The sequence below is a fragment of the Elgaria multicarinata genome, chromosome 5, assembly GCF_023053635.1.
Source record: "Elgaria multicarinata webbii isolate HBS135686 ecotype San Diego chromosome 5, rElgMul1.1.pri, whole genome shotgun sequence".
NCBI classification, from domain to species: Eukaryota; Metazoa; Chordata; class Lepidosauria; order Squamata; family Anguidae; genus Elgaria; species Elgaria multicarinata.
In genome coordinates this window covers 137,420,093-137,431,554 of record NC_086175.1, presented here as the reverse complement: position 1 = coordinate 137,431,554, position 11,462 = coordinate 137,420,093, and the positions used below count along the sequence as shown (strand labels likewise).

The window sequence follows — 11,462 nt, the reverse complement described above, 5'->3', positions numbered from 1 at the left end:
TCCAAGTATGACGTGGTCACTTTCCCCCAGAGTTCCCGTAACTGCCGCTTTATCCACTAAGTCATCCCTGTTGGTCAATATCAAGTCAAGGATTGCCGACCCTCTAGTTCCTGCCTCCACTTTCTGTAGGAGAAAGTATCACCCATACATGTCAGGAATTTCTTGGAAGGGCCGCTTTTGGCAGTAATGGTCTCCCAACAGATATCAGGGTAATTGAAGTCCCCCATCACTACTACATCACACTTCCTTGAAACACTGGCAATTTGTTTCTCAAAAGTTTCGTCCTCATCTTCTCCTTGATTGGGTGGTCGGTAGTAGACTCCGTTTATCATGTTCTTTTTATTCCTTGCCCCATTTATTTTAATCCAGATGCTCTTGATGGGGCTCCCAGTCTGATCCGCCTGTATTTCTGTGCAGGGATAGGTATTTTTAACATATAGTGCAACTCCACCTCCCTTTCTATTTCTTCTGTTCTTTTTGAACAAGTTATATCCTTCAATTGCTATATTCCAGTCATGGGAGTCATCCCACCAAGTTTCAGTTATACCTATCAAGTCGTATTTGCCTTCATGTAATAAGAGTTCAAGTTCGTTCTGTTTGTTTCCCATGCTCTGGGCATTAGTATAGAGACATCGAAGACCATGTGTTTGATAGTCTGGCTTTGTTCCTACATTGTTGCGGACTCTATTTTGGGACACTGTTGGAGCTGCTCTCTGTACTGTGGTGCATTGGCCTTCATCCATTGTTGCCTCGAGGTTTACGTCTCCCCCCGTAAGATTCAGTTTAAAGCCCTCCTGATCAAGTTCTTCACGCTGTGGCCGAACACATTCTTTCCAGCCCTTGTGAGGTGCAACCCACTACTTAGGTAGTGAAGTCCTAAGTACACATGTCTATTTAGAAGCAAGTCCCATTGAGTTCAACAGCCAGGCAAGTGTGTCTTAGGGCGCAATCCTATGCAAGGTTAGACAGAAAAAAGTTCTACACTCCCAGCATACTGGCTGGTGAATGCTTGGAGTTGTAGGGTTCCCCACCCCACCCCGCCTAAACATGTTTAAGGATTCTGCCGTTAGTGATTTTTCTGAAGTGAATTATTCATGTTCATTCAACTCCATCCCAGCATTTAGATTGCTTGGGAACCTCTGGAAACATTTCCCATCCTCGGAGTTAAAGGATCAGGGCCAGCAAGAGTTCAGAGGCCAAGAAGCCAGAACAGTTGGCAGGAATGCAGATACTTCCTTATGTGTTTCTTTTCCTTTTGAGAGTGGTCTAAATAAAGTAGGCAGTTATAAAAAAAGTCTTTCTATTATCAGTATTATTTAGGCTTTACTGGTGCTTTGAGGCTTGAAGGCAACGAGGCAGCTAATTGTCCCAGGTCCCAGTTGGGTTACCACCAGGGCCCTCCAGGTGTCTGAAATATGCAACATAAATAACTCACAAAAGAGCTGCAGCCAGAATTTCCTGTGAAGGGTCATTGCTGCCTGAACAGTTTGGTAAGTTGAATCATAGAATCATAGAATAGCAGAGTTGGAAGGGGCCTCTAAGGCCATCGAGTCCAACCCCCTGCTCAATGCAGGGATCCACCCTAAAGCATCCCTGACAGATGGTTGTCCAGCTGCCTCTTGAAGGCCTCTAGTGTGGGAGAGCCCACAACCTCCCTAGGTAACTGATTCCATTGTCGCACTGCTCTAACAGTCAGGAAGTTTTTCCTGATGTCCAGCTGGAATCTGGCTTCCTGTAACTTGAGCCCGTTATTCCATGTCCTGCACTCTGGGAGAATGGAGAAGAGATCCTGGCCCTCCTCTGTGTGACAACCTTTCAAGTGTTTGGAGAGTGCTCTCATGTCTCCCCTCCATCTCCTCTTCTCCAGGTGCAACAGTTCCTATTGGGGCAGGATTGTCAGCTGCTCTGCCACCACAGAGCGAGGAGGCCTTTCAGGAGTGGGCATCTTCACAGGGATTCCCTGACTTGGGACCGTGTCCATTTGCAAAAGATGTGCGGTTCCATATGGTGGCCTAAGCTACACCTGCTAGTTATCCCGGGGTCGTCCCTGTGCACAGGGGATCCCGGGCTGAACTGGGCACAACCTCTCAGTTGTCCCGGGATAACCAGGACTGTGGTTTCCCCCGATTTTCCCTGCTGTTCCGGGACAACCCCAAGGACTGCGGGTGGTGTGTCAATTGAAGATGCTATTCATGTACTGCTAGAATGCTCTGTTTATCTTGTTTAGATCCTAGATCTAAATACATTAATCTGTTGTTAAAATCGTTGAAGGGAAGGTCATCGCTTGTAAAACTGTGTTTTCTGTTGTCTGATGCTGAGAAGTATGTATCTTTAGAACATCCAAATTCCTTCTCAGTGGTCTACAGAAATGTGTTAGAAAGTTTAAAGGCTGCATAGAAAAGTATTCAACTTTTGATGGTCCATTAGTAGCCTTCTAAATTGTAGAGTGGTTTTTCACTGTGATTTTGTATAATGGCAGTTTCTAAGATACAATAAACTATGTTTGTTTGTTACTCTGCTTTCAACAGTGGCCAATTAGTTGCCCCAGTGGGGAGCCCATAAACAGAGCTTGGTTTCTGTTCCAAAGTGGTGCTAATGGGTGAGGAATCCCCCATCCTCCTCCTCTTCCTCCTCTTCCTCCTCCTTCCTTCTCATTTTCTGAGCTTTGCATGGAGCAATGTGTATGCACCATTTGCTTTAGCTTTCAGTTCCTCCAGATAATTTCTGTGTCCCCGTCCCCCCCGCTGTGCATTACCCATGGCCACATATGCCTGCCGAAATGATGCAGAAAAGCATTTTTTATGATGATGACAGGATTCTTTTTGTACAGTGTTCTACTGAAGATCACAGGCACAAAGATGAATGGATAAAATACTACAAAAGAACAAATCTTGATGTGATTGCTCATACGACTGTATCCAGATTTCTTGTGTTTGGTGCCTTTAGATGAATGTACGCCGGGAATTTAAAGTGAAACATAGATTCTTCGGAGACAGGGTCATTTTGTTTACACTTTGGTTTCCACTGATTGAATAAAGGGGAAGACATTGTTATGGGCTTGGAGACGGCCTGAATGAACTTTCTCGGGTCCCTTCCAGCCCAGTGCCTCTGATTGCAAAGAGTTTCAGGATCCCTTCCGATTCTGTAATTTTCGACTCTAAAGAGACTGTCAATGTAAATGCCTTGAGGCAACCGGTGGAAATAAAAGGCAGTTGACAGCAGGTAACGTTCCAGTGATGTGTCTTAAAGGCAGCTGGGATGGACCCAAGAAGGGGAAGGGCAGACCCCCCCAAGACAAGGGGAGGGGGCCAGTGAGGTCTCTGTGCATCATAGGAAGTCAGTCTATGCTGGAACTGGGTTTGAAAGGCAGGCAGGGAGCTATTTCGGTTCTCTGCAGGGTATTATGGGTCCCCCTAGACATCTGAGGAGGGACAGGAATCGGTTGTGATTTTAATGCTGTGAACCTCCATCTTATGCTCAGCCTGTACATAAAGGTTGTATCACAGGAGCAGCACAAGTCGCCCGCGACCTCCGCCTAGGAAAACCGAACCCCATGTGCCGGAACCTCTGGACATTTTCACTGTGCACATTAACAATTTGTGTGTGTAAATTATTTGTGTGTGTAAATTATTTGTGGGTTTTTTTTAATTCCTAGAATTTAGAGATTGGCTCTGTAGGGTGTTGAGTGTGAGCTAGGAGCCCCCCATGGTTCAAATCTCATCTCAGCAAAAATGTAGGTAGGGCCATTTACAGTGCAATCCTATCTATAGGTCTACTCAGAAGTAGGTGCCATTGAGGTGAATGGGACTTACTCTCAGGTAAGTGAGTATAGGATTGTAGCCTTAGTGTCCTTAGAGAAGCCATCTCCTCTCCTCATTACAAGGAGGATAACGCCATTGGCTTATATTATATCGTAGTTGCCAGGTATTGTGAAGTATAATAATAGGACTTCTTCTCTTTGCTCTTCACTGCTTCCCAGTTGCATGGAATGATGGCCTCCCTGGCAGTGCACTGATACGATGCCCGCCTTCTACAATGCCTGTGTCAGCCCATCCACTTTCTCCCTCACGGGCATCCCTCAGCTGGAAGCAGCCTATGCATGGATCTCCATCCCTTTTTGCTCCATGTACATCATTGCTGTTGTGGGGAACTGCACCATCCTGCTCATCATCAAGACGGAGCCATCCCTCCACGAGCCAATGTACCTCTTTCTCTCAATGCTGGCCATCATCGACCTGGTCCTCTCCTCCTCCACAATGCCCAAGCTGCTTGGCATCTTCTGGTTTGATGACAAAGACATCAGCTTCCACGCCTGCCTCTTCCAGATGTTCGTCATCCATTCTTTTGCCACCATTGAGTCTGGGATCTTTCTTGCTATGGCTTTTGACCGCTACGTGGCCATATGTTCCCCCCTGAGGCACAAGGCGATCTTAACCCATTCCGCTGTTGCCAAGATTGGGGCGGCAGCCGCTCTGCGGGGCTTCCTGTACATTGCTCCACTGCCCCTGCTAGTCAGGCGGTTCACCTACTACCGCACCAACGTCATTGCGCATTCCTATTGTGAGCACATGGCGGTGGTGATGCTCTCCTGTGAGGATATCTCCGTCAGTAACGTCTACGGCATGAGCATTGGTTTCCTGGTACTCATCGCTGACTCCCTCTGTATTGGGCTGTCCTATGTGCTCATCTTCCGGGCAGTGATGAGCTTGGCCACCACGGAGGCCCGCCTCAAATCCTTCAGCACGTGCACCTCGCACATCTGCGCCATCTTGGCCTTCTATATCCCCATAGCCGTTTCCTCCCTGACTCACCGCTTTGGCCACAACGTGGCTCCCCCAACACACATCCTGCTAGCCAACTTCTACCTCATCATCCCTCCTGTCTTGAACCCCATCGTGTATGCTGCCCGGACCAAAGAAATCCGGAAGAAGATGGCAAAGATCCTGTCTTGGGCCAGAAGAGAAGCCAGAGGCTTTCTGTAAGCTTCATGGCTACTCTTTGTGTGAACTTTGTTCCTTGTATAAAGGCTTTGATGTGAGGAGTAGAGCCTCTTCCCAAGGAAATACTGAATTGATTCAGGAGAGAGAGAGAGAGAGAGAGAGAGAGAGAGATTTAGCACCTGTTGAAAATACCAAGGGCTGAATGAGTCATACGTCAGGGCATGGCTACACAACGTCCCCATGGTTATTCCTCGCTCTCCTTTATTCCTCATATTGAGGCAGTAGCTAAATCTTGTCGATTTTTCCTGTATAATATTGCCAGGATTCGATCATTTTTGTCTGTCTCTTCCACCAAGACGCTTGTTCATGCACTGGTTATTTCACGGTTGGACTACTGCAACCTTCTTCTCTCTGGCCTTCCTTCCTCTCACATCAGTCTGTTGGTTTCTGTTCACCACTCTGCCGCAAAGATCATCTTCTTGGCTCGCCGTTCTGACCATGTTACTCCGCTTCTGAAATCTCTTCATTGGCTTCCAATTCACTCCAGAATCCACTATAAACTTCTCCTGTTAACCTTCAAAGCTTTTCATGGTCTAGCTCCTTCCTATCTCTCCTCTCTCATCTCACACTATTGCCCCGCTCGTGCTCTTCGCTCCTCTGATGCCATGTTTCTCGCCTGCCCAAGGGCCTCTACTTCCCTTGCTCGGCTCCGTCCATTTTCTTCTGCTGCCCCTTACGCCTGGAACGCTCTTCCAGAACATTTGAGAACTACAAGTTCAATCACAGCTTTTAAAGCTCAACTAAAAACTTTTCTTTTTCCTAAAGCTTTTAAAACTTGATGTTGTGCAGACTTTATACTGTTAGTTTTACCCTACCCAGTGCCTGTTTACCCTACCCAGTGCCTGTTTGCATTCTCTTCCCCTCCTTATTGTTTTACTATGATTTTATTAGATTGTAAGCCTATGCGGCAGAGTCTTGCTATTTACTGTTTTACTCTGTACAGCACCATGTACATTGATGGTGCTATATAAATAAATAATAATAAATAATAATAATGTCCTTCCTGCCAGCTTATTCAAGTGTTGCACCAGTGGGCCTCCAATGTGGGGTGATAAATTCAGCATGTAATATTATTCTTTATCCTCCCTCTTTCCCTCCCTCTTTGATCTACCCCACTTGCATTTGATAGTTTCCTGTATGTTGATTCACTAGGGATGATTTTTCCTCAATGGTGCCAGGGCCCCATTTTCTGGGGTGAGTGTCCACCTGGAAGAGCTCTTCTAGATGGCTACTCATGGATGCATTGGAGGCAGCAACACAAGCCTTCTTTGCTGCCCACACTGCCATGCAATGCGCACGATTACGCGCTCTAGATCATGCTCGGTCATCTTTGCTTCGAGTCTTATTCCATTTGCGCTCTAGCTGATGTCCAGCCTGTTTCATTGTGGAGCAGGCTCTACAGGGCTGGGGAGGGCACTCAGGGGCAATCAAACCAATGGCCCTCCGCACCGTTCCTCAGTGAGGCTAGGGCCTTGGCTGAATCACCAGCTCTCTCCACTGGAAAATCCCCAAGAGCATTCAGGAATTCACTGGATTCCATTAGTCTCCTGGGGGGGAACATCCAAAAGGGTCCCCCACCCTTGCAGGAGGGAAGTGATGCCATGAGTTCAAATTTCACCAGAAAATGGTCTGACCATGACAATGGGGTTACTTGGAACCCACCCACCCGTCTTCAGACTACCTGTCTCACAGCTTGGAGCAAAAACCAAATCAAGGGTCTGCCCTACTTCATGTGTTGGGCTGATGACAAACTGAGACAGCCCCATGGTTGTCATGGAGGCTACGAAGTCCCAAGCCAGAACTTCAGAGATGGCCTCAGCATGGAAGCTGAAGTCACTTGGAACCATCGTCATGGGTTCCTCCAACACCACACTCAAGATCACCTCCACCATCTGGGTCAGGGAGGATGCTGGGCAGCAGAGTGGGCGGTATACCAGGTGGAGTGGCTTCCTGGTGATAGAGATGGAGGTTCTATGAATCATGGTGACTCCCCCTCCAATCTATGTTGGTGCTGCACTGTGTACCCAGGTGGGCAGAGCTGATTCAGATCAGCCCCACCCAGCTCACCCACCTTAGTTTCCGTAATGCACGCCAGGTTGGCCTTCTCATCCATGATTAAATCATGAATAAGTGTGGTCTTATTGTGGAATATAATTGCAATGGAGAGATTGATAAATACATTTGGCATGAGAGAGGAACAATGCTTTGTATTAGAATCATAGAATAGCAGTGTAAAGGAAGCCTGAGTTAATCAGTCTTCCCTAGGGGTTCGCTCCGGGGTTCCCCACTCCCTGGGCTCCCCATACCCCACGTTGTGGAACCGGTAGTTTCTGGAACAAAACACACAGACACACCAAACTGACCAAGGCAACAGTTTAATACAAAAACATTACTACTAAATAAGGCCTTAGACTACAGCAGCTACAGACACCGTACCAAGACGGTAAGGGATAGAAAGGGGGAAGGGGAAGGAAAGGATGAGGTAGGTTTGTATCAGGTAAGACTACCCACAAATCCATCTAAAAACATGCAACCACGCCACTGAGCCTCCCTCCTTCCCGGCCAAATCGTGGCGAGCTTTGTCCTAGAAAACCAGAGACTAAAACATAACAAAAGACTAACTTCCCTCAAGCACCCCGACCAGGTTACTTCAGACGTCCATCGCCCCAGGCCGAAGACCTACAGAAGCCTAATCCAATTAGCTCTTTTATCCCTCTTCCCCCCCCCGCCCCGGCTGTAACCGCCCCTCCTCCCTAATGAGGGTACTTGCTCTTCTTCACACACTGGGTCCAATTAGCTCAACTAGGAGATAGCATACAGGTGCGAGGCCTCTAACTGACCTCAGGACTTCGGAGAAACTCCGGCCCCGGGAAGCCTTACTCCCACTCTTTCCCACATACCAGGCTGGGTCCTGGCGCCAGCCCGGTTATAAACATCTCCACCAGATCCCAGCCATAAAACATATCAAACTAATCCTTATCTACCCATCACCACTATGGTTTACTACTTAACAGGAAAACTGGTACAATTCAAACATAATGCAAAACTCAGCAACACCTCCCAGCCCCCCTGGTCCTTCACAAGCAGAGTTGGAAGGGGCCTACAAGGCCATCGAGTCCAACCCCCTGCACAATGCAGGAATCCACCCTAAAGCATCCCTGACAGATGGTTGTCCAGCTGCCTCTTGAAGGCCTCTAGTGTGGGAGAGCCCACAACCTCCCTAAGTCACTGGTTCCATTGTTGTACTGCTCTAACAGTCAGGAAGTTTTTCCTGATGTCCAGCTGGAATCTGGCTTTCTTTAACTTGAGCCCGTTATGCCGTGTCCTGCACTCTGGGAGGATTGAGAAGAGATCCTGGCCCTCCTCTGAGTGACAACCTTTCAAGTATTTGAAGATTGCTATCATGTCTCCCCTCAATCTTCTCTTCTCCAGGCTAAACATGCCCAGTTCTTTCAGTCTCTCTTCATAGGGCTTTGTTTCCAGACCCTTGATCATCCTGGTTGCCCTCCTCTGAACAAGGGCATTGCTGTAGTCATGGCCCCAGACCAAGAGCCCTCAGGAACTCAGTTCTCCAGCAGTTCCAAGGAGGAGCCAGAACCAGTCCCTGGTCTCTGTCAAGTAGGTCCCTTCACCTGGGATCCTGCATTCCATACATGGACTGTACAGAGTGGACCTCATGCGCCTCCAGTAAGCCGGAAGGCCAACTAGATCCTCACTCCTCACACCCTCCAGTGGCAGCGGAAAAGGGTGCTAGTTCTTTAAAATCCAGATGCAGCAGTCAAGGAGGCGGAACTCTCAGAAGGACTCTCCTGGCTAGACTATAAAATCCTGCCAGTTGCTCCAGGCCAGCGCTGGGGATTGGCTGCTTGTCTCTTATGTGAGGGGCAGGATTGCTAGCCATGGTCCTGAAACCAAGTTAAGACTGTGTCCAGCCTGGTGCCTGCAGTACTGTCCAGGGTCCTGGCCCTGCTCTGCTCCATGCTCTGCGCTATGGCCTGAGTTAGCCTTGCTGGGATGATGGAATCTCTGCTGGAGCAGGAGAGCCTTCTGATGGATATAATCTTATCTGGGAGGTGTTCAGTTGTGATTACATGGAAGGGCAAGGTTGATAAGTGTCTTCTGTCCTGAACCACATGGTGGGGATGAGTCTCCCCCCTCCCCACCCACACACTTACCCCTCTTTGTACAAGAGGTTACCAATAGATGCCATTGCCTACTTAGTTAAAGGGCAGTAGGGGTCTTATGCATTGCGGGGTGGGAGGGAGATCTAACTGGGGTACCGCCCGTTCCCAATCTCCAACCACCCCTCTTCCCTGGAGCGTTTGTTGAGGAGACAATGGCATTAATAAGATTAGATAGAATTGTCCCAGATCAGCACACACAGGTTTACATAACCAACAAGTTATGTTTACTAGCAAACCCTTCAGATCTAGAATTGCAGCCAAGTAAATGAACAGAGCAAAGTGTGGGCTCTTTGCCTTTGCTGGCATCATAGGCAGGTGGGTTATAATCTTCCTGGGCTAGAGAAGGTCCAGAGCCAGAAGTGGTAGCTTTGAGCCAGAAATGGAAGTTGTCCTTGTGTCTCCGTGGAATCCAAGGAACACAGCTCCTGCGAATTCTGGACTTTAGAGCTTTAGTGAAAGACTTGGCACTGGATTTATAGGTCACATGGCTGCAAAACGGGTGCAGTGGCACGCTGCCTGCGTGCTAAAGGTCAACTGATGCTGTCTGGTTGCCCCCTGGCCTTGCCCTTTAGAAATGGAAGCAGGATGGGTCATCCCGATCAGCCCAAGAGAGGCCTGGCCTGCAAGTGACTCTTAGAGCTTCGGCTATTGGGCGGTATAAAAATGTAATAAATAAATAAATAAATAAAATATCACTGAACCTGTCAGCAGGCCTTCTCGGTGGTAGCCCCTCAGTGGTGTGGAACGCGCTCCCCAGGAGGTCTGCCTGGCACCCGCCCTCTGGTCCTTTTGGCACCAGGCAGGGACATTCTGTTGGCAATTGTAGTTCAACACATCTGGAAGGCAGCACCTGGGGAAGGCTGACGGAGACTGACTAACAAGTGGAATAAAGTCAATAAACCAACTCCTAACTCTCTGTGACAGATGTGAACAGCTGTTCAAAGCACCCAAATATTATGATTGATCCCCCCAATTCAGCATTAGAATCTTTGCTCCACGTGTTTTTGAAAATATTGACACACCAGTGTTGTTAATATTCACCTAGAAGCAAGAAGAGGACGTGGCAGCAGCTTGGCTGGCTTGGAACAAACGTCCACCTGACCCAGCTGTCTGCTCCCAACAGTGGCTAGCCAGCCATATCCCTCTGGGCATAAAGTGACGTCCTTCCTTCCTTGTTTGTATACAACATTTTGCATACTGCCTCTGAGTATTTGCCATGTGCTGTAGTATTTCCCCCCATTTGCTTTTGAAGAATGCAGAAAGGCATGATATCAATGAGCAAGCAAGAAAGTAAAGAAACATCTATCGGTTGTGCAGGACACAGAATAATGAGCTCAGGTTACAGGAAGCCAGAGTCCGGCTGGACATCAGGAAAAACCTCTTGACTGTTAGAGCAGTACGACAATGGAATCAGTTACCTAGGGAGGTCATGGGCTCTCCCACATTAGAGGCCTTCAAGAGGCAGCTGGACAACCCTCTGTCAGGGATGCTTTAGGGTGGATTCCTGCATTGAGCTCAATGGCCTTAGAGGCCCCTTCCAACTCTATGATTCTATGACACATACCATATACTGCTTTCATGCCACTATATCCTGCTTGGTGTGGCTCCTGCTGCTTTTATATACTGCTTTCATACTGCTTTCGTACTGCAATATCCAACTTAGTGTCGATTAGGCCCAGGTCTCTCGGTTTGCCCCATTGTTTCCCTGTTATTAGTTGCTAGAAAGCATTCCAGGACCATGGGGAATAAGCTAAACAATTACATTAAGAAAGAACACCTGAATGGGATAATGGTAGATGAAATGAAAATGCAAACTTCTAGATTGCACTGGACACCCACAAGGAGTTTTTCCAGTACTTGAGCTCACTGGGAGCCTCAGATCTTTTCTTTCACAGCCTGCAGCCCCTGCTTTCAATGCAGCTCCTGCCTCCAAGAGGCAGCTGGACAACCGTCTGTCAGGGATGCTTTAGGGTGGATTCCTGCATGGAGCAGGGGGTTGGACTCGATGGCCTTGTAGGACCCTTCCAGCTCTGCTATTCTATGATTCTATGGTCCAAGCTGATGACGGCCAGCTTCCTCCAGGCTCATGCTTTTATCCTTCTCAGCCCATCCATCATCCCATTCTTGTTTTCATACTGTGGCTTTTGGGTTGTCCTTGGAAAAACCCCACTGTCAAACCTTCAGTTAGCCCATTCATTCCAGGCACTCTTCTGGTGTGCCAAACTCAGTGACCTGGAGGCTACAGCATCTGTTTGCCTGGCTGACTGCATTTACAAGG

The 11,462-nt window shown here is 48.1% G+C and overlaps 1 protein-coding gene across 1 annotated transcript; it reads left to right on the top strand.

The window, feature by feature from the left end:
- Positions 1-4,019: 4,019 nt before the first annotated feature.
- On the top strand, positions 4,020-4,982 carry LOC134399713 (olfactory receptor 52M1-like). Its single transcript, XM_063127800.1, has one exon. The coding sequence runs from the start codon at positions 4,020-4,022 to the stop codon at positions 4,980-4,982; it is 963 nt and encodes a 320-aa protein (XP_062983870.1).
- The last annotated feature ends 6,480 nt before the right edge of the window (positions 4,983-11,462 follow it).